This window comes from Python bivittatus, unplaced genomic scaffold (assembly GCF_059951505.1).
Source record: "Python bivittatus isolate LINGU-HERP-01145 unplaced genomic scaffold, Pbiv_v1 ctg000190_np1212, whole genome shotgun sequence".
NCBI lineage: Eukaryota > Metazoa > Chordata > Lepidosauria > Squamata > Pythonidae > Python > Python bivittatus.
Window position 1 is genome coordinate 20242014 of NW_028277042.1, and position 22841 is coordinate 20264854.

The 22841-nt window shown below is 50.4% G+C and overlaps 1 protein-coding gene across 5 annotated transcripts in view; it reads right to left on the bottom strand.

The window, feature by feature from the left end:
* The window catches only part of KIAA0513 (KIAA0513 ortholog), a 33357-nt gene that overhangs the window by 6381 nt on the left and 4135 nt on the right, over positions 1-22841 (bottom strand). For 2 of the 5 annotated variants that reach the window (XM_088136194.1, XM_088136195.1), the window contains exons 2-10: positions 9285-9790; positions 5848-5947; positions 5190-5263; positions 4996-5066; positions 3754-3964; positions 3358-3398; positions 3140-3227; positions 2895-2972; positions 2406-2435 (exon numbers count right to left, since the gene is read on the bottom strand). In XM_088136194.1, coding sequence (XP_087992320.1) covers positions 2406-2435; positions 2895-2972; positions 3140-3227; positions 3358-3398; positions 3754-3964; positions 4996-5066; positions 5190-5263; positions 5848-5947; positions 9285-9631 — 1040 coding nt within the window. In that variant the 5' untranslated portion in view covers positions 9632-9790. Of the gene's footprint in view, positions 1-2405; positions 2436-2894; positions 2973-3135; positions 3228-3357; positions 3399-3753; positions 3965-4995; positions 5067-5189; positions 5264-5847; positions 5948-9284; positions 9791-15786; positions 16184-22841 lie in introns of those variants that run through there. The other 3 variants (XM_007422125.4, XM_007422126.4, XM_088136197.1) reach the window with 3 other exon arrangements.

Below are 22841 nucleotides of genomic sequence, written 5' to 3' on the forward strand. Positions count from 1 at the left end.
AAGTTGGTGAGCCCAAGGTGACCATTTCACAGAAAGGAGAGCCCAGGTTCCCCCAGAGGCCAAAGGAGACAGGAGTAGCCCGCAGCAGAGACCAGGTGGACAGGCACACGCCTCATCCTAAAAGTCCAGTGGGTTGTTCTCAGAAATGAGTAAAAAGGTTTCCAAAAAGAGAAATGAAAATAGTGCAGAGCTGAGGGGCTCTAGGCTGGTGTGAAGACAGGGAGGGCACATGAATTTGGTAACCCAAGTGGGCTGTTGGATCAGCTTCCACAACCTTCTCCATCCGCATCTGCTCCAGGCAGCCTGGGACAATAACCCCCAGAATTCCATGGGCCATGCTGGTTGGAATTCTGGGAATTTCGGCCCTGAGTTTTGGGAGAGCACAAGGCGCCAAATCCTTGCCGTTCCAGATGAATCAGGTTCCTTCAAATTCCACAGAAGGTAAAGGAGTGTAAATGTTTCAGACCAATGCACCTTCTGGTCCAACATCCTACCGACTCAGACATTTAAGGAGTTCGTAACAGAAGGTCAGTTAACTTCACCATTACCCTTTCTATATACCCCAGCATACCGGACACCCCTAGCAGTATATCTGTCCTAATACAGTACATAAATTTACCTAGCAATTTAATTCCCACGTTGCCTCCTCCGCTGCTAGAACTTCTAATGGCGCTGAATTCCAAAGGTCAACTCATTCATTCAGAAAGAATGAATCGAGGATGCATGTGGGACATGCTATATTGCATTCGCAAGGCGCACACCCCTCTGCTCACTTCTAACAATGTCAAGAGGCGGACACATTTTAAAAAGGGAAATGCATAGGACGAAGGTGGTGGAGGAAAAGCTGCTGAAAGAAATTAAGGGATGCAAAATGAATTGCAACGTTTGTTCTTCTACGCTGAAAAGAGAATCAGATTGCACGAAGGAAAATAAAATGTTGGTATAAGGATTTCATGGCAGGAGACGCGTGGATGTCGTTCTCAGTTATTCCCTGTAGGACACAGGACTTTTCATTTCATTTTTATTTACAGCTCTTGACCAATAAAGGAAGCCACCTTTTGTCTTGGGTAATCATTTCCAATCCTCATGCACAACTTGAGGGAATCGTTACCTTTACCTTATTAGCTGCGTGCAAAACATTTCAAGTCCGAAGTGCCCCATTTGGGACACGGAACAGCGGTTTCGAGTTCAAAACAGGCTGTTCTGATCGTTTGGGAACAGTCTGATGCTCACCGTGACGCCTTGCTTTGACTTCAAATGCAACATTCTCATGAGTGTATTTTCAAGCTTGGAATGGTTTGAAATTAAAAGCCTCTTGCACACCCTTCACGGGAGATTGGCTGACCTATACTGATCTTACAGAGAAGAAGAGCTTCCCTAGAAACTGACGCTGTCTGCAATTTCTCCGGCTTTGGCCAGAAGGGGACCAGAGCAGGCAGGCAGTTGCAGCTGGATCTCCTGCATTTCAAGGCTTCGCATCGTGGAATAGCCTCCTGGCCCCGTTCTGAGCAAGTAGAGGACGTGCCTCAGAGACCGTGTGTGCAAGGCCTCTAGCACGACTGGCCTGGGTACAGTCAGGACAAAACACAAGTAAGGGGGGGAAACACACACTGTTGTCATCGGGGGAGAGAGAGAACTTACTAAGAAGAGGAGATATTTAAAGTCCAGACAGTTACAGAGGAATGGAAAGGGAGGGAGAGACAGAATATGCCAGCCAGACAGCGTTCACCAGATGCGCTCAAAAGCAAAAGGAAAGAAAGAGAAGGGGAAGCTCAAACACTCATCACTTTAGAACTTCTTACAGACTCAGAACAGCCGCCTTCCAAAAACTTACCCGTTGCCGACACACAGACCTGGCAAAACCAAATTAACCTAAACGTGACTCTGCGCTATGATGTCTTACGGGGACGGAAACGTCAGTGCCCATTCGGCGGAATATGAACGCCGCTCAACCTACTTTTTTTTTTTTTTTAATAAACTGTGGCAGGGAAACAAAACACGGGCTACTGTTTTTAAAGACGATCCAAATGTAGTTTAAGGAAGGCCTTCCCGCCCATCGGTTTAGCGTGCAAATTTCTTTCGTTTAATCCAATTTCTCTGGCAGGTTTCCGACGCAATGCAAAGAGGCGAAGTTGGGGCAGGACGCAGCGCGTGCTCCAAGTGCTTTTGCTCGCTTAAAGATGCTTCTTTGAGAAGCTTGCAGGACTGGTCTTCTCTGAGCTTGGTCCTAGAGAGAGGCCTGCCCGCAGGAATAAAACGGGCAGCCTCACCAACGGACAAGTCCTGTAGTTTGGCTGTGGCGGGCAACAGAGGATTTCTCCTCCCTGCTGGCGGGAGGCAAATTTTTGGACTGGCGTAACCATTTAGAAAAAAGAAGGGAAGAAAGTAAAGGTGGACAGACACACCTCTTTTCCTCTTCCTCCCCAGTATTTCCTCTGGAGTGGCAGCAGGAAGGGCCAACAGAAGTCACATGGAAAGGTCATGCAAGAAGGATGGATGGATGGAAGAAAAGAAGGAACGGGCGGAAAAAATGAACAACAACAAAAGATTACAGACGTTGAGAAAGAGAGAGAGAGAGAGAGAGAGAGAATTAGTTCTTTTCAGCCCCCCCACAACACAGTCCGAGAGCGAAGGTCCTTCCCACCAGTCTCCCCCTTCTCCGCAGCGTTCGCACAGGGGCACTCTTGCTCCTCGACAAAGCACTTCCGAATCCAAAATCCAAAGAGGAGCATCCGAAACGGGCTCGCCCTCAAACGAACGGAAGGAGCGCAACTCGAGCGGGCCATCTTGGCGAGGGGGTGAAAAGTGCCGAAGGAACGCGGGTCCTTCCCTCCACCTGGCATTTCCTCCCCTCGCCCCCCTCCAGGGTCAAGAGGCGGACCCGAAGCCCCTACCTGGTGGTGGGAGACCGTTTCCGCCTCTCGCAGTGGACGGCATCGAAGAAAGCCGCGTTCCAGAACCTCAGGGTGTGCCTGCAGAACCGGGATGAAGAGGCAGCTGGAGTGGGGAGGCCGGTGCCCACGGCGGGCTGGGGCTGTGGGGGCTGGAGGGGCACCGCGCTGAGGGGTGACAGGAGAGAGGCGGGCTGCTCCCGGGGCCATGGCCACCCCGCCACCCCCCGGGGTCTGAGCAGGCTTACCAGATGGGCTGCTGCTTGAGGTGCATGTACAGGTAGATCTTCTCCCCACTTCTTTCCTCCTCCTCCTCCTCTGGGCTGTACAGGGAAACTGTGCAGAAAGGGGCATTCAGATGGAGGAAGTCCTGGGCGGGCAGACCCGCTCCACACCCTGCTCGAGAGAGACCCCCGAGGCGGCTCAGCAAGGCACCGAGCGCCCGCCCGTTGGTGGACCTGCTTACCCGATTTCTGCATCCGCTCCCTCGGCTTTTCTTCGCCATCCCTAGGAGCAACAGCACAGGCAGGATTCAGCCCAGCAGAGGGGCAACCCCCCGCCCGGAGGGCTCTCAGCCCGACCAAGGGCAGCCGGCCTTCGGCTGAACGTCCCCAAGGACAACCGTCTACCACTTCCACGTAGCCGGTTCCGCTGCCAAACCGCGTCCAGCGCTATGAAGTCTCTCCCGATGCTCGGCCAAGCCCTGCCTTCCTGCCAGTTCCACCCCCTGCTTTTTGGAATCACAGGAGACACCCCTGTTCTTCTGGACAGCCCCCCCCTTTTACCAACCCGATGCCGCCCCTCTTCTCTTCCCCAGGACCAGCTTACAAGCGGTCAGCAGGTGGGTGGGTCGGGGACTCACTCGTTCTTCCTGGCCCCGCTGGGCCCCCGCAGCTTGCTTTCGAAGCTCCCAAAAAACCCTTTCATGTTCTCCGTCTTGGCCGACGTGTTTTTCAGCAGCCGCTCCGCGATGTCTTTCTTCTCGGCCAGCCAGCTGTTGGCAGACTTCAGGTAGGAGTCGATGCTGCCGGTGGCCTTCTCCTTGGACTCCAGGGGGAGCGTCTGGGGCTTACCTACCCAAAGACAAGAACACCAAGGGGGAAAGAAACAAACGGCTTAACCCGGTGTTTCTCCAACTTGGCAACTTTAAGAGACCAGGTGGACTTCAACTCCCGGAATTCCCTAGCCAGCATGGGTTATCCCATCCCCGATCCCCCGCTTCTTTTCTTTTTAAAACGAAAACCAAGTTACTGGTCCACACGGCTACCTACACGGCAGCCTACAAATAAAAGAGAGAGAGTGGCAGGAAACCTAAAAGCAACCCCCCAAAACCTACACTTCATTCTTCTTTTCAGTCTCCTGTGTTTCTGAGAGCATATGTTATTTTTTATTTTACCTCCTCTTTTTTTACCCCAGTTTTTTTTTTTTTAATTTGTTTTCTTCTTTTGCACATTTGGAAAATAACAGCCCAGCGAAGTGCTGTAAGAACCCAAAAGCTTGCTCATCTTTCTATGATGTCATGCTTGGTCCTCATAAACCTGTTCCCTGGAATGTGGATGTTCAGGGGTTGGAAGTTTGGGGCTGGACGCCCCCAGGACATCTGGAGGACATCGGATTGGCAGAACCACTTGAACACCAAAGTGCACTAAATTGCCTTTGGCACTCACCCCTCTTGGCATCATTTGCTACTGGCAAGCCAGGAAAATTTATTTATTTATGTATTTAAAAAATTTAGAGGCTGCCCGTCTCCAAAGTGACTCTGGGCAGCTTACATTAAAAATAGGGAACGGTAAAAAAGAAAAACTCCTTCAAATAGAGAACGTAACTGCCAGGTCTCCACAGACACCCCACCCCAAGACCTGGGAGACCAGGCAAGGATTTACAGACGTTGGGAACGGCGATGTGGTGGGAGCTACACAGATCTCTGCAGAAAACGCAAAAAGGATTCCTTGTTCTTATAAAAATACTTTCTCATAAACCTGTTCCCTGGAATGCGGATGTTCAGGGGTTGGAAATTTGGGGCTGGATGCCCCCAGGACACCTGGAGGACACTGGAATGGCAGAACCACTCGAACACCCCGGATTCGGCTTTTGCGGCACTTACCGATGTGGTAATACGTAAAGCACATTGTCATCAGGTTCTTAGCAGGACTGAAGTCGTCCATCTGGTAGCATCTAAAAAGCCACAGCGAAAAGTCAGTGAAACGGGGGACAACAAGGAAGCCCCAGCTCAGCACGGCTAAACATCGAGGGTCTGCGAGAGGCTGGGGGCCGGAGAGAAAATGGAGCGTGACTCACTCGAAGAGCACCACGGCAAAGGATTGCACCAGGCGATAGAAAGTCTGCTCCGAGACACACTTGGAATTGCAGCGCTGTGGAGGAACCGACACGGACAGAGTCAGGTCGCTCCTCCTGCACCTGGGAAGGGGCGCGAGCCCCCTTGCCTTGCTTTCGCTAGGAAACACGCTGCCCTTCTTGCACCCTGGGGGCGACAGGCGTTTGTACAGCTCTTACGTGCATTTATTCTGATATAGTCCTGCCCCACGTACATGGTTAGCAGCCGCTCCGAAAAGGGGACTGTGGAACTGAGGCAGGGCCCACCAACGAACCCGGAGCCACAGGCACAGCGTGCCGCTCTTCTCCAAGGTGCACGGAGATAGCTCTCCGCCCCACAAGGGTCAAAGCTCTGCGTGGCGCAATTTAAGAAGAAGAGAAGGAGCAGCCCAGCCAGGGGCGCAATGGTGCAAATCGCGCTCCTGTCTGAATCAGGAAAATTGTTTTTCTGCAAGCGGTTTCCATCAAGGTGTATCAGGATGGTAGACTCTACCTTCCCATGGAGGTTCACAGGGACTCTTAACAATCCTAAAAGACGTTTCGGAGCATGCTGGAACTGCACGGGCCTGACAACATCAGGAACGTCCCCCCAAGATCTGTTTTATCCTAAAGACTTCCTTACCTGGGCACTGACGTATCTGGCGAACCATTCCCTGCCTTTCGTGTTCTCGCCACTGCACAGCTCCCCAAATTTGGCTTTTTCCTCTTGGTCAAACTCCTCCCTGGAATCACACACACACACACACACACACACAATCACATTCTGCACAAAGATAAGTATATACTTCGACGGTCAAGAGGATGCGGCAGCAACCTCGTGCAGTGTTATCTGCCAAGGTAAATAAATATGTTTTCAACAGGCACCAAAGCAGGGACAAAGTTGGCTACAGTTATTGATCGTCAGTGTGAATTCCCAGCTCTTAAAAACCCAGGTGCACAAAAGCAGCCCCTGTCCAGTGAATTTTATTTATTACATTTATACGCTGCCGTAATTCCACGGATTCCCTGTGGTTTGCATGCAATGCATTCAGAAAATCTAAAAAATCCGTAGTGATTTTAATGTAATATATAAAGATAAGTTAACTCAGTTAAAATGGAGCAAACAACCGTAAGCCTGCATTAGAGGCACAGGCGGCGGCAGGCCTCCTTACTCCCCCAGATGCCCTCCAGAACATCTCTCTCTTCTGGGACACGACCAGGTGGCTAATCTGGCTTCTAGTGGGAGGCTGTTCATAGGCTGGGTGCCATTACTACAGAAAAATCAGGACCTCTGGGGCTCTGCCTTCGCTCTTCCCCAACAACATCTCACACAAGTGAAGAGCCTTCACTATTTCTCTTGGTGAGTCTGCTTGATGTTGGGTTGATGTTGATGTTGATGCTGGTCGGGTTGATGTTGGTCGGAGGACATGGTCCTATGCCCAACCATATAGGACTTTTGGTTAAAACCAACACTTTGAATTGCACCTGGGAATCCTTGGGGCACCGATCAGGGCCTACAGCACACGTGTAATGTGCTTCCAGCAACAGATACTGGACAATATGTGGGATCCTGCACTCTGCACATGTTGCAGTTTTCAGGTGGTCTTCCAAGGCCACCTGGTGGGAGATGGCATCATCAAGACCTACTTTATGGGGTTGTCTGAGACGTCCAAACGAGGATGGAATCTGAGACGTCTGGTGCAAACTGGGTGGCTCATCCTCTGAGCTACAGGCTGGCCAGGGCTCCTGAACTTGCCAGGACAGTGGCATTTCCAGGGCCACGGTTAATAGTCATGGGTGCAGTGGCTATCCACATTATGCAGAAGCGACTTTGAGGCTGTTCCTCTCCAGGAGGAACACAGAAGTCTCTAGGCCTTGGGATCTGCCAAGTCTAGGACTGTCCACCGTGGAAAAGATGATGATGGGTGAATTCATATCCCCAGAACATAAACTGAAAATCCTTGTTTGTTTCTATTGTCCTTTAGAAAGATCTGGCTGGGTCAAAATACATATGCAGACATCTTTCCTCTCCAGGCATCGCCCTGGCCCAGCGAGCTTGCAGGACATATTTCATTATCTCTGTAATGTCTGTTTTTTATAACTTTTAATTGTATTTCTGATTTTAGTTTCTTGTAAGCCGCCCAGAGTCCCCCGTTGTGGGGAGATGGGCGGGGACAAGTCTATTAAATAAATAAAAAATAAATAAATATTTGGCTTCCAAATTCATTGGTTAAAACTGCAGCTCTCTCCTATGTCTTCAGTTGCTTGACATAAATTGAGGAATTAAGTGTCTTATCCATGGAGGCAGGATGTTGAAGCACCAGGTGGAGAAACATTCCCTTGGGCTACTGTAGCCCTGCTACCCAATCCATTCTTTCACAATGGCCATTAAAAGGTTTGCTCCAAAACACGGCCCCTTTCCCCCTTTTGCAGAGGAAATGCAAACCCCCATTGACGTGGCATCCGACTGCAAGTTGCAGAGGGAATATTCTCCGCAGCTCCAGAACCCAGTCAGGCCAGGCCTCCTTTCCTCGTTGCTCCGATTAAATCACATTAATTCGGGCCATGGTGACTCAGAGCGCTGCAAGCTTGCTGAAAGTCAGCGGAATGCTTTCTATCTGAGCCAACGTCAGCGGCTTGCGGGAGGTGCAGAATCGGCCCTCCAGCCATCTCCCAAACCTTCAGGCAGGAACAGTTAAGTGTTAAGTGAAGAGAAGTGGGACCCAGCCCTGAGATACGGCAATCTCCAAGGAGAAAGAGAAGAGACGGTTACTTTCTTTCTGGGGTGGAAGGCGGGTCCCGCAGAGGAGAACCCTCCGTGCATCATCCTGGCCATAAACAAGGAGTGTCTTTTTCCAGCCCACTGAAAATCCCCAAGGCCTCGGGGTTATGCAATGTTTCCTCTGCATACGTTTCAAAAACAGGTTCTTCTCCTCCTCCTCCTCCTCCTCCTCCTCCAGAAAGGAGGTCCTGCCTCCATGGCTAGCATTTCCCAAGCCAATCATCGAAATGCTCCCCTCTCGCTTCGCCTGTCAGACTCGGTCGAATCTTCTGCCCGCCCAGAAGCCCAACTGTGATCAACACAAAGGTCTGGCTGCCGGGGCCACGTGGCTGGCGACACGTGGTGGACCCCCCACGCACCTCCATTGTGCTGCACCTGGCATGAGAAAACTGCCTGCGGTTTGGCAATGCCAGGCCCAGGTGTTGTAGCAGTCCAGGTACAAAAGAGGCCCCCTGAGGACCGTTTGGGTTTTATGCCGCACTGCCCCGTTTCCCCAACCTGAATCCAGTGCAAGAGAACATCAAATAAGCCCCTTCTACTGCTGGCAGTGACAGGGGGAGCGTGTCAGAGGCAGAAGATGAGCAAGGAACATGCTGCTTGAACACATGTGAAAACAGAAGCCAGCGGTTCAATTCTTTCATGTGAAATGAGCGACCGACAGCCATTCTCGACCAACTCTTCTGCCTAAAGAGGAAGATGGGTAAATGCTGATACTCGAGATGACCTGTTTGCTTCAGTTTGGTATGGCTGGCCACTCTGGAAACCAAACTAAAATTAGACATCAAAACATCCACCCAAACATCTCCTAATACATCACACCTGGAGCAGTGCACATACCAAGATCAACCACCTTAAGGGGCTCACTTCACATCCGGGCTTAATGTTTGGGGGGAAAGCCAACTTTTTAACATCCTACAGAAGGGTCAGGGCCATCTGGACTTGGGGAACGGCCTCCCTTTAGAGGAAAGGAAAACTGAGTTGTCACTGAGTTGCAGGCAAAGGGGCACGAACCCTGAAGCCCATGTACAGAGGAACTGGAATGAGAGCGGAGGAGGAAAATCAAGATGGCTGGGGGCCAAGGGAGAACCTGGGGCTATGATTTCAGCCTGGAAGGCCACCTGGCAGGACTGGCTATTTGACAATGGAGCAAACTGTCCGGAGCTAGGATGTCAGACGTGGACGCCATTTTTGCACATAACAGCAGCTATAAGAATTGGCAGAGCGAAGTTGCAAGGGCAGGACTCCCATCACCCCCCCACCCATCCCTTCCACGACTCCACGGGTGCTCCAACACTCACCCGCCCGTGAAGATCTTCTCCACATATTGACTCATGAACTCCCGGTGTTCGGCCATGACTTCTCCCCGAGCTGACTCTGTGCTCTGGTTGGACGAGTAGGACTCGGAGGAAGAACGGCGAAGGTTGTTCCAGCTGTGATGGGTGGGCGAGTCTGTGGTGTCGTTCTCACTATCGGCGGACTCTGTGGCATCACTCTCCTCAGGAGCAGGGCCCGCATTGCAGTGATCCAGTAAGCCGTGGCCATTGGCGGTTGAGGGGGCGGTGGGGACCGATTCGGAGGTGTCAGTGGTCGACGGTTCCGAGTCAAAGTCAATGAGGTTTCCCACGGGGACATCAACCACCTCCATGGTTCATGGAAAGGCGTGGGCTGAAGACTTTGAATCAAGATGGCGAAGGTCTCAAATCCCCTTCTCAGGGAAAGCTGGAGGCCATCAGGAAGAAGCCAGCGTGGGACTGTCCCAGTTCTAGACAAGGAGTCCTCTTTTGCCCAACGGGCTTGAAGGCATCTGAAAAAAACAACACACCGACCAATTAATTATTGTTAATCATTTACGCCATACAGATATTTACAAGTTCAAGGCAGAATTTGGTACCCAGCCCAGCATTCAGCGTTGCTGGCAGTCAGAAGCGTCGCCCGTTTTAAAAGCTGCTTTTCCAGTCCGCGCTCAACAACTTCCAAGCAGGGCTCCAGGCGTTTGGGCAGCGATCTCCCGTCCCTGGCTGGGTCCAGGCAGACTCCAGAGGCGGCAAAAAAACCCTGCAATTTTGGGATACGGCTCAGATGATGAGGACGACGGCTGCTTTACAGGCTTCTTACTTTGAAAGGAAACAAAGGCCTCTCGATAAAACCAGCAAGCAATTTTCAGCTTTGAAGGTCTCACTCGGCTTATTATTTGGGCAAAAAGTTTTCAGAGCCGCCGGGAGCCCGCCATGTAATACGGCCATCTGAGAATTCAGCCGAAAGATTCTGCATCGAGCACAGCCGTTGCATTCAGATTGAATTACGCCTTTCCCTCTTTAGTAATCTGAACAATCTGGTTTTCACAATACAAAATGCCAGTGGTGCCCCAGAATCCTAAATATTGCATTTACTTTGTTCTTTTAAGTATCGCTTTGGGGTAAGAATTTGAGCTAAGGGGTTATCGTCACTTGTGCCGACAGATTATAGGGAATCTGGCCCAGGACGCATATTTTTATTCCAGTTAAGATTTCCCCTCCCACCCCCAAGAAATACAGGTAAACTGTTCAGTCACTTGGTGAACACCAATAAGCGAAGTTTCACAGGGACTGAACACTCCCTCTGAGGATGGCAAACCTATGTATTTAATGCAATTAAGTCCAAACGGAGAGCATGTTTACAGATAATTAGGCGCAACTTCTTTTAAGGTACTCTTTCTCTTGATCAGGCTCCAACGTGCCACAAATCATTTTCATTTTTTGAAAAAGGTAAAAGCAATTAGAGTTAGAGGAGGAGGAGGAACCTTTCTAAGCCTGCAATTCAGTGAAACAGCATTTCCTCATATAAGCCACCGGTTGGTCTTTCTAAAAGGTTTCTCATCCTTCCATCTAACTCACAACCAATTTTTGAGTGGTTCCCAGACTCTGGGGACATTCCCACCTTACAGAACCTATGAAGACTCAGAAACGAAGGCTTTCCTGTGTCAAGAGCATCAAGGGTTGAGCTTTTTGAGAATCAAAGTGAAGAACCTTTTGCATAAAAGCCCACCCAAGACTTCCAAGGAGGCCCAATAAATCAACCCCAAAGACCTCCATCCTCTTGATATATCTGACATGCTGCTATTCAGGTGAGTGGGTGCAGGTGACTGGGATGGAGAACTCCTGTGCAATGTTTCTGCTGTCTTAGACTGAAGATTTGCTTCAAGGCTCTGAGTCAGAAGAAGGGAGAAATCTCCCAGTCTCGCCCGGATTCTCCTTTGGGGAGACAGAAGAAGGGAGCAGAGAAGGAAATGGTTGCAGTGACAGACGCTGCTTCCAAAACTGCTCCTCTCAGGAGACAAAATCTGAATCCAAGAGATCAATTGGCTTTTGATCCCGAACTGCCTTCTCTATCTTCCTCCAGAGTTGACTTCAAAGGCTCATCGCAAAGATGAAAAGGATTACTCCCGAGTTTTGCCATGCAAGTGGTTTGAACCACCGCAGCAGGAGGGATACGATTATATGGAGCTTGAAATAAGAAGAAACCCAAGAGAAACCCTGGACAGCTCCTGTAGACAGTTCTTGGCAGCCTTTGCTCAAGCCTGTGAAAGCCTGTTGGGACCCGTAAGAGTCAAGGGGTGGAAGAGAAACCAAGCTTTCCAAGGACAGGGAATCAACCCCAGAGATATTTGGATCGACCAACTTTTTGCCTCGGTTAGAAAGTGCATGCTTTGAGGCCACATAACTGCTGTGTGCCCCCCTCCTCTCCCAAAGCTTGGGTAACATCCCAGAGCCCTTCAAAAGTTGCCACAGAAAGGCAATTCTTGATGTCAGAGGAGGACAATCATTACACACCTTTCGGAGTGGGATCCCCAGACCATCATACCGGTCCAAAAACCTCCAGTGATGACAGAGACTCAAAACACACCAAACCATTTCCAACACTGCTAAATAGTTGGAGGTGATGGGAGTTGTAGTCCAACATTTCTGGATGAGGAGGACACTCAGTACTCCTAAAGCAAAGCCCTTTTCCATGTTTTGAAGGCTGAGCTGTGCCTGCATGAAAAGCATCGGTCTCTGCCCTTGGGGACTCCACCCCACAAGACAAAGGGGTCCTGAAACTTAAGAAACCAGATTCTACCTCTCTAACCATAATGGGTGGGGAGGATGGGGGCTGAGATGCAGCCCATTGAGAGAGCCCCAGGCCAGGGGAGGCTGCGAAGTACAACCGATCAATGATTGGAGAGGGAAAAGAACAATGATAAATGCCATCTAGTCTAGATTTTCTTAGATAGAGCACAGACGAAAAACCTCATAAGGATGTCGGATTAATTGATAAGGATTTGTAAATTAGCTGGAACCAGTTCCAGGAGAATGAGGTACAGGATTAAGATGGAGCCAAGGTAGCAAATGTCAGCATGAGGAAAAATATCAAAGAAAGTACATGAGTCAGATAGGCTTTTAAAAAAAAATATAGTCCAGTGTTTCTCAACCTTGGCAACTTTAAGAGGGGTGGACTTCAACTCCCAGAATTCCCCAGCCAGCCATGCTGGCTGGGGAATTCTGGGAGTTGAAGTCCACCCATCCTAAAGTTGCCAAGGTTGAGAAACACTGATATTGTCTAATGAAATGCACCGGGAATAGTCATATAAACTACTTTTAATGATCATATTAACATCCCTTTCCCATTCAGAGTGCAGAGGCTGGTCTTTCAGGAGGCAGGAATGACATCACCCTTGGATGCCAATCACCAGCTCTCCAGGTAAGGACAGAAGTCCAGCCGAAGATGCCCATGGGGTGACGAACTAATATTCTGAACATCTGGAACCTAATGGAAGATGAAGAACTTTGCCATGTGCAGGGGCCAGAGTTAAAAGCAATGGAAAATTTTATTACGCCTGATTTAAAACCCTGAATAGAAGGCATGTCTTCGTGTTCTACAGGCCTTTGGTTGATCTTGTGGAAAATCTGATCAATATGACTCCGTTGGGTCAAGGTTTAACTGATCATTTCAGGCCTTTTGATTTATCTTTTGGTGCTCTTTCCATTTCTTCATCAGCCACCTTGTGCCCCTAACATACAGTTTTGCCCTATGTTCTTGCTCCCGTAAACAGCGGGCTTTGCAGCTACTTCAAAATCACGCACAAAAGAAGCCAAGCTAGAAACAAACGAAGGGGCAGAGCAAAGAGGGGCAGAGCCCACCCTCTGAAGCCAACAGCTGCAATTTAAGCTGTTCCACAACCTGTATTTAAAAGGCTGTTGGCCCCACCTCCTTTCTCGCAATGACACTTTTAAAAACAGGCCATCGAAGCCGTTATCACACTTAAGCAAGGGGTGCAATTTGCCTGATTATGGTGTTAAAACCTGCAGGCGCATCTGTGCCCTCCACACGACAGAGGGGAGCAGAGCATCGTGCAATTAAGGCAGTGCCAACCAACTGGCACGCGCCCATAGAGAGGAAACCGGCAACTTTGTCCACGGCCAGCTGGCTGAGTCCTGACAGGCCGATGTCAGCGAGGAAAGGCTTTCCAAGAGATTGAGGGGGCCCAGAGGGTGTGGTCAAAAAAGTCAAGATGGTGGCTGCAGAGGTGCTGTTTTCTTACGGGCATCCTCAATTGCTGACAAGGGCGAACAAGGGGCCTAAAGGAATACAAGTAATATTATTATGTTCTGGTCCTGTAATTAAACTCTGCCCATCCGCCACATTAAAAATATGATTTGGTAGCAGCTTTAGGTCTCCTAACTGGGGGGGGGGGGTTCAGGGGCCCCGTCTGGCAGGAGTTCTCCGGATGGCAGGCTGAGGTGGGGCGCAAGGGCGGAGGGGCAGGCGAGGGCTGGAGAAAGACTTACGGGTGGAATTCACACCACAGGCTTGACTCTCAGCTCGGACTGCTGGGCTTACAAATGAGTAAAATCCTTGAGAGCTTAACACGGTGGCTGGATTCCCGCAACATGCTGATCCACCAACGTCCCAGACCCATTTTAGCCTGGTCTTGCGTGTCACGTGAACCCATCCACGGAGCCCAACGCGGAATGGCTGGAACACACCAGGACGCCATTTCTCCACAGCCCCCAAAACTTGGATTTTACATTTTTGGAACTGAGCGGGTCTGGCAAAGGCCCTCAAATGGCACATTCCCAGCGGCCTGGCTCCATCCCCTCCTTCTTTGGAAGTGGGCTTCCGTTTCTGCGGGGCACTCCTGTTTTTGCTACTGATGCCTCCCACCTCTCGCTGGCACCGGCACCCACGCCAAGCCTCCAGCTCCACTTGCTGCTTTGGGAGCTGAAAGGGCTCACTTCTCAAGCTGAAAGCCTATATTATTTTCCCAACTGGACCCTGCCCTCTCCCTGCTGAGCAGACCCACGTTTCCTCCTCCTCTGCACCAGGCCTCGCCATAAATAATTATCCCCTTTCAAGCCCCAGAAGATGATGCCGGCCCCAGCTGCTTGTGCTGAAGCGACCTGCTATTTGCTGCTGACAGGATGAGCTGTCCCAGACCCCCGTCAGCCTGCAAAGCTGCACCGATGAATTTAGCTGCTTCGGCACGTGCAACGAAGCATCTCACGGCTGCAGCTCTTCCATATCATCTCCCCAAGAAGTCATCTTTGCAAACCATGCGTCCCCCCCGCCCCGCCAATTCCATGCCCTGGAATTCGGTTCAGAGTGGGGATCAATCCAGCAATGCTGGAACTTAAGTCCCAAAGAAGTGGGGAGCAAATGCAGCAGAAGCCTCCTCTCCCCTCCTCATGAAAAGCCCTCCAAGATGAAATGGTACAAGCATTTCCAGGACATTAAGGATAATAAATAAAAGAGAAGAGGGGAGAAGGAAGGAAGGAAGGATAACATTAAAAGCAAACCAACAGCTATGGCTTGGGTCCAGAGTTTACAAAAACCCTGTATCTTCGTGAAGGGATCCTCACCTTCCCACCTCTCGAAGCCCGGCCCCACCTGCCAGAAATGCCCCAAGCACTCCTGTTTTACTTCTTCAGGTCAAAACCGATAAAGAATCCAACAGACCAACAATGGCAAGAATGATACAGAAAAGTTATGCCTGCTTCGTTTACTCCGTTTTCCAGGAGAAAAGGAACACCCCAACACAGCCCTCCGATCGCCGGCACGGAGGAAAGGCGCTGATCGACCCCTCCAGCTAAAACACGCTGCAAACTGGGCATAGTAAATCATGCACCCTCGGCGTTTGCACGTCCTGGCGGCGTCACCCCGTTTCCCCTCCTCCTCTAAGGCTGCTGTACAAGGTCAAGGGAGACAGAATTACCTGCTCGCGCGCTTCCTTCACCCAAGACGAACTGGAGAGGCACACGCAGGAGCAAAGTCTGCCCATTCCAGCCCAGAGAACTGGGGGGGGGGGGCGGGGGGGCGGGGGGAGGATTCCTGCCAGCCAGCTGAGCCAGTCAGCCGCTGCTGCCGGAGCGTGGTGCGCATCGCCAGCCTCCCACGCCTCCTTCCAACGGAGACCCAGGAATACACAGAATACAATACGCCGCCCCAAGCCACCTTGCCCGACCCCGGGGACGACCTGCAAGCCAGCCCCGCGGGGAAACTCCCAAGACTGGGGACCGTCAACGCGAAGACCAGGCCAGCGCAGGCAGTGGGTTTTTCTTGAGGGGACGCAGGAGCCAGGCACATGATCCCAGGGAGATCCTGAGCGACCGCAAAGACGGCACCACGATTCTGAGAGGCACGGGGCTACTGAGGGGCTCTTCCCAACCGGTAAGGTGGCAGATACCTCCACCGGGATCCGGGTCTTGTCGGCTGCTCCCAGCCCACGCTGCCGGTGCCTGAGGAGGGGGCAGACCTCAGCGCGAGGCGTGCAAGAGCTGGACTTACCCGCGAGCCACAACGGGGAGATCTCGAGCCAGCCGGCTCAGGAGAGGCAGCAGGCAGGAAGCCGGCACCGCTGGAGAAAAATCCTGCCCGGGCTCAACTTCCCCCCAGAGAAACCAAGTGCAGATGATCCAGACGCAAACGCAGCCTTCTTCTCCCAGTTAACCTGCTGGAACCACGTCAGAGCAGGGAAAAAATCTCTCTCCGTGACTCACGCTCGGTGACATTTGAGAGAGAGACAAAGAGCCAGCGAAGCCGAGGCAGAAGGAAATCTTATCAGGATTTAGCAGAGCGGTTCCTCCTTCCGCGTGAAATGCCAAATGTGGTTTCCTCAGAGGCCGCCCGGCTCCCAGAGCGACCTCTGACCCACGTCCCTTCCTGCGTTAAGGCGAAGCGAGGCAGCACCCGAGGCAGGAAGCCCAGAGCAGCGGAGAAGCCTTTGAGGAAAGCGCGTTCAGCGGAAGGCCACCCATAACCCGCGCCTCCCGGCTGACCTTGGATGGACTTCAGCGGGAAGACCGCTCGCACCGTGAACGATCCCCGGGCGGAACAAGAGGGTTTAAGCCTCAAGCCCCGGGCCGCCTCTGCCTCGAGGCTGGGCAATGCTCCAGCCTCCTTTGGAAAATGCTGCGCAACATGTCAGATGCGCCCCTGTCTCAGGCAGGGGATGAGTTTGCAAAGATCATAAAGCCCCCCTTCCCAATGAAGTCTGAAGCACTTTGCAGGCCTGTTCGGCCGCTCTAAAGCACCAAGTGGACTTTGGGCCCTTCTGAGATCTGGCAGAAGTCTGGACACTATTTGCACACCACATTCCTGACGCTATTTGCACACCTCATTCCCCGCAGAGCCCAAATATGCCCTCCCTGCCCCAAGGGCCTTCATCAAAGCATAGCGCATCTTGGCTTTGCCTTTGCCTTTGAACAAAACGCTTGCCTCCTGATCCCACGTCCAGATTGTCACAGAAAGGCACCTTTTAAACGATGCGCATGGGGTATGTGCACACCGGTGCAGCTGGCAGCCCTTTTGAAATCTATTTCGCTTTAGGCAGAACTGGCAGATTCAATTTAGGCAAAGGCTCAGCCTCCTCGGTTCAGTTTTAGCACGTGAAAATGAGCAGCACTCTGTTCCTTGCGTTGGTGCAAGCATAGCCAGGTGGACGGGCTACTTGCAGTCTCCAGCACAGCTTGAAGCGGCCACCCCCGCAGGAGGCTGTCGCGCCGAAGGCTGCCTCCGCTTCACGGTGCAAGAACCCCCCAGCACTGGGGGTCTGTCAAACCCTGAACCCGAGCATATTCTGGGAACACACAAGATGTTTTCAGTTCTGTTGTGCTTTTTGGTAGTCGCAATCAAAGTGACTGCAAGCTTCATATTTCTCCAAATGCTTTCTTCAAATGCTTTCCTCTTGATTCTTCATCAGCCAGACAGAAATGCCTAATAAATGCAAACCTAGAACGCAGTCTAAACACCGCATAGCTCCTTAATCTTTGTTGGGGGGGGGGACGTTTAACATCCTCCCCTAATTTCTGATTCCTAGATGTTTGGCAGCAACTCCTAGGAATTTTGCATGAGATGGGCGGCTATATAAATACGATAAATAAATAAAAAATAATTTGGAAGCTAGCAAAAATCCTCGGAGAGAGACTTTCTCCACTGCTTATTCCCAGCTTCCAAGAAGGAGGTGAATCCGCTTCAGTCGCACCCAGGTAGTATGTGACGGTGCTTTGCTGTCAGCTCTTTGCATTTATTATTTTTGGGCTTCCTCTGGGAAATCAACCAAACAGCAGTCGTAGGAGGAGGAAAGCGAAAAAGACCGCTGGTTCCCTATTTCGATTGCTCCACCAACTTTATAAGCTGGTAAAGATAATTAGCTGCAATGAGGCAGGAAATGAACAGCCAGCCAGCCAGTCTCTAATGTCATTCCAGCCTAGCCTGATGAAAACCAGCCCAGCTCTCATCCCTCTTGCCTTGGAGAGACTCGAATGTTGAGTTGCTTCTCGCTGAGGACACGTTCTTTCTTCTTCCAGAGTGCAGGGCCTAGAACGATGCAGGAAGGCAGATTCTGTCCAAAGATTAGGAGACAAAAATAGATTCACTGGTGGAACCAATGACCCAGAGAGAGGGTGGGCTCTTCTTTGTCGGATGTGTTCAAGGAGATGCCAAGCTGGGCCTTGGCTTGCAGAAAGTCCTTCATTCAATTCCAGGCACCTCTAAGTGGTGGAGAAGCATGGGTTCTCCAGAAGTCCAGAGGTTCTCCAGAAGAATTACAAGTCCCAACACCCATGGCCGTGGGCATCTAGGCTGGGGTTCTTGGAAACAGCAGTTCATTAACATCCAGCTCTGGGCACTGCCCTTTAAACAATTCAGTGAAATGGGAACAAGTGTGGAGAACAGCAACGAAGATGACCTGATGAGGGAATTAGAAATCAAGGCCTGCAAAGAGAGACTGAAGGAAGGAGCCTTGAGAAAAGATGACTGACAAGTGACAACAGCTTCCACTGGAATACTCAAAAAACACTTTCCAATGTACAAGAAACTCAACAGTGGAATACAAGTATCGTTGGGGCAAACCCAACATTTTTACTAAAACACACGTCCAGTTCTGCAACTGGATACCTATTTAAGATTCTCTCTCTTCTGGCACTTTAAAGATTGACTTTTTATTAGCAGATGACACTACATTTGGCCAAAGCAACACCGCGCCTGCCTCTGAACATAAAGCAGCTGGACTGGAGATGACCTGCCTGTCCATCAAGGTTCCTCCTTAGCAGAATCTCTTTTGACACTTGTCACAAGACAGTCTCGCATTCCTGTGGCACATGAGCTTGTTGGACAGGTGTTAACCCAAAAGCAGATGGTTTCTCAGAAAAGGCAAGACTCAACTTCACACCCAAAGACAGGCTGTCAAGCATTAAATATTTTTTAGCCAGCTCACCAGAGACTTTTGCTATCTCAATTCAGGCATAACCATGGCACTGCCTGTGAAAAATTGACTATAGCATTGTTCTCTCTTTGCATCTCCTTGGATGAGGAAATAGATAAGATTAAAGTGGTTTTGCTGACCTGACCTGACCTGACCTGACCTTTGGCCCTGTTGCCAGATTTTCCAAGAACTGGATGCCATCTTGGTTTCATAAAACACTTAAATTATTGTGTCATTCATGCCATGTTCAGACATCTTGATTGCCACCCATAAATGTGGGCACAGAAACTGTGGGGAAGAACTAAGACTACCTCTATGAAGAAAGATGCCAGTCCTGCTTTGGGCAAGAGATGAGCTCCCTCATGATCTGACTTGGCAACTGCACAACACTGCGACAGGTCCCTGGTCGTGTGGATGAGGACCTCCTTTCCATAGATCTTGGCTACTTTATGCTCTCCGTAAATTTGCCATGAAAAAGAAGCAGCTGGAAGACCCAAGATAGCTCAGAAGACGACAAGAACCTTCCAGCTGGTCTACAGATAATTAATTCCAGTCAGTCTCACCTCTATCACAAACTGAGTTTTGAAGAAGGAGAAGGAAGGAACACCAGGAGTAAATCAACAATAACCAAAACAGCCTGGATCAATTTCAGAGAAAAGTTATACTAGCATCAGAAGAGTGGAAAGCAGAAAGGCCAGGTGTTTAGAAGGTCCTCAGCTTCTGAGTTTCACTGTCCAGAAGACCAACCAGTTAATCATTCAGTTAGCCACAAAATAAATCACACCAGGGCCTTTCATGCACTATTAGGTGAGATGGGCCATATAAAGCAAATGATTGGGATTCAAAGAGTGGCGATGCTTGCCTGTAAACCAAACCCACACAGTGGCTTCAGCGTTTTCCAACAAGGATTAAGAATTAAAAAGCAATTATAATGCACAAGCACACACGTGACTTCACAGCCTCAGAAAATAGAGTTAGGATGATGGAAAGCAAGCAACGCATAACGTGAAAAATCTGCCCCCCCTGCCAAGCCAGAAAAGCTTTTTCCTGGTTCCCAGCAAAAACGAAAGCTAATTGTTTTTGGAAGGGAGATGCAATGGGCACGTTTAACAGCACTTGAGCATAAAGATTTGTTTCTTTTTAAAAAGTGGTCGCAAAGGGATGGTTATCGTAATCATCATTAATATGGTAAACCCCTTGTTATGACATACTCGGAGAGGGTTATATTAACAAGGTAACTCCCTCACCATCCAAGCATTGGGAGCCAACCTCAGATTGATTCTGAAAAAAAAGGTTTTTTTCCCCCTCTATTATGATGTTTTATCCACACCCTAGTTGTCGGTTCTCCATGGATGGAGGTCACACCCAGGACGTATTGCAGATTCATATCCGCACCTCAGAGTAGTTGAAATGCTTTAGGTGACTCCTTTTCTTTAAAAAAAAAAATGCTCGGCAAAACACCGCTACACGACAGTGTTGTTCGAAAGGTAGGAGATGATCAAGTTTTGCAAAAACACCCGCGAATTTGCCTTAGCGGGTGCATCAAGGTTATATCAAGACGGTTTAGCAAGCGTGTAGAACTCATTACGAATTCTATTCGTAACGTCTCAGGCGAACGTTTCCGCTTTTTCAGATACTCAACCTTTCTTTCAGGAAACAAGAAGAGGAGGGAAGGCTTACAAAAATAACAAAACAGAAGAAGAGCGAAGAAATGTTTAAAGAGAGATTACACAGAAGATGCAGAGAAGGTTGTGCTAGTGAAGATCCACAGTGTTTCTCAACCTTAGCCAGTTTAAGAGGAGTGGACTTCAACTCCCAGAATTCCCCAGCCAGCCATGCTGGGGTTTGCATCTACAAGTTTGCAATATATGCCGGACGGGGGGAAAAAGCATGCCTTGAAAGAAAGGCTGATTCCAGTGCAGCTGGAATTTCCAAACTGGAAATATTGAGCAAGCTGCAAAGCAGGGTCTTGCGTGCCCCAGAAGACCCGGCCTTCTTTCACTCCCAGGACTCGAGATGAAATTTGACGGGAGAGTTAAGTTTATTAAATTTTAAATTTAAGTTTCAGGAAAGGTGGCAGGAAAAGAGCCGAAGCATTGGTGAGTGGCAGAGAAGGCAAGTTATGGACCCCGTCAGCGAGAGAATGTCGGCTGTCGGGGCCCAGGAGGAGACCCTTCTCTGCTGTTGCCCCCACCCTCTGGAAAATCCCCCCCCAGAGGTACAGTGGGCCTCTACCCTCCCAGCCTTCCAGAAAGAACTAAAGACCTGGCTCTGCCAGCTTGTGTGGGGCAAGAAGAGTTTTAACCAACCCTGGGGGTGGCGGGCGCCCTGGTGACGCTCCCCAAGCTACTCTCCAATTCCATCAATTCTTGGAATGTCTTTCTTACTTACTTAAGACTGTTTTTACATTGTATTTGAAGACATTTTATCTCCTCTGTTAAACCGACCAGAGTTGCTTTTTAACGAGACGGGCAGCGACAAGTCTGACACAGACACACACACAAATAAATAAAGAAATAATCAGAAGAGCATTCTGGACATCCGCGTGGGGAGAAATGACCCTGCTCTGAGCGATGTGGGCCTTTCCACGGGTCTGCACAAAAGGGTACTAAGGGTCACGGAGGTTTGAAGAGGGTACCCCGAAGCCCCCCCCCCCCCCCCCCCCGTTGCTCAGGGCTGGCCCATGAACATTTTGGTCTGGCGAAGCTTGCTCACCCGCCTTCGCTTTTCACTAACAGAAACCTCAGCCCCCGTTTGTAACTTTGTTATCTGGTCAGCAACTAGCGAAAGACAGTTCTGGGGCTCCATGTAATGTGCAGCTGTCTTCTTCAAATTAACCCGAAAATTACTACTCCAACAGGGGGTACCCTGAGGCCCCCCGTTGCTCGGGGCCGGGCCACGGACATTTTGGTCCGGTTAAGCTTGCTCACCCACCTTTGCAATTGGACTCTGCCGCCCTTCCACTTTACGGCCCCTGTTTCTGGGCTCCCTCTCCCACCTCTTCCACCCCCCATAAGGATGCAGCTGGCACAGCTCCCCAAAGAGCTTAATTCTGCATCGCCACAGGGGAGCAGAACCCTTTACAAAGCTTTTCCTCCACCTCTTCCCCGTGAAAAGCCGAGGCCAAGAGGGGACACGGTTGCGCTGCGGAGAAAGAGGGTTCAAAGATGCTCTCCGTGCCAGAATCGCATCCTTGCCACTGGTTGAACTGTTGGCCTGGTAACTGAACTACCCAATGGGGACCCAACACACGTTTGCAGCCCGTCACTGTTTTTTTTTTGCTGGGGAAGAGCGCATGGCGCAGGCTTGGAGGAAACGGGGGCAGCGCATGGGGCGCCCGAGGGCAGGGTTAACGGGCGGAACAAGCTGCAGAGCTGAATCCAGCAGGACGGGCTCCCGGGTTGCACGTCCACATCTCCGCTGTCTTACATCGCAGATTTGCTCTGTGCCCAAAAGCCAAGCCAAAGGGGAGCTTCAAAAGAACTCTTTCTGCCCATTTATAGAAAAATGGCTCCCCCCTCCACATCTCCATCTCTCTGATCAGCTCCTCTCATCTTGACCATTTCCAGTCCATCTAGAGCAGTGTTTCTCAACCTCGGGAACTTTAAGAGGCGTGGACTTCAACTCCCAGAATGGCTGGCTGGGGAATTCTGGGAGTTGAAGTCCACGCCTCTTAAAGTTCCCGAGGTTGAGAAACACTGCTCTAGAGCTTGCAACTTAAGTCTTTATTCTGTATCTGCAACACTCTTTCGCTCTTCTTGGTGGCCCAGACTGCAGTTGGCTTGTAATGACGGTCCCTGAATATCCGAAGGAAGGAAGATTATTTATTCCGTTAGATCGAACTTCTCCAGCACTCCCCAGTCTTGCTTGAGACAGTGCGCGGGATGTAGCTGACTCCCACGTGGAAATGAAGCTGGATGCCCTTAGACCACGGTTTGAACTGATCCCGGACAAGCAGAAACCACTGATGTCGAGAAGCAGCGGCACCATCTGACTTCTTCACGATACAGTGCCCTTTATAAAATGAAAGATCTGGCTGCTTTAATTAAAAAGTGTTGCTGACATTGCCTGGGGTCTCCGGTTGAGGATGACGCAAAGGCTGCGTGGTCGCCCCACTCAAGGGCATTTGCATTACGAA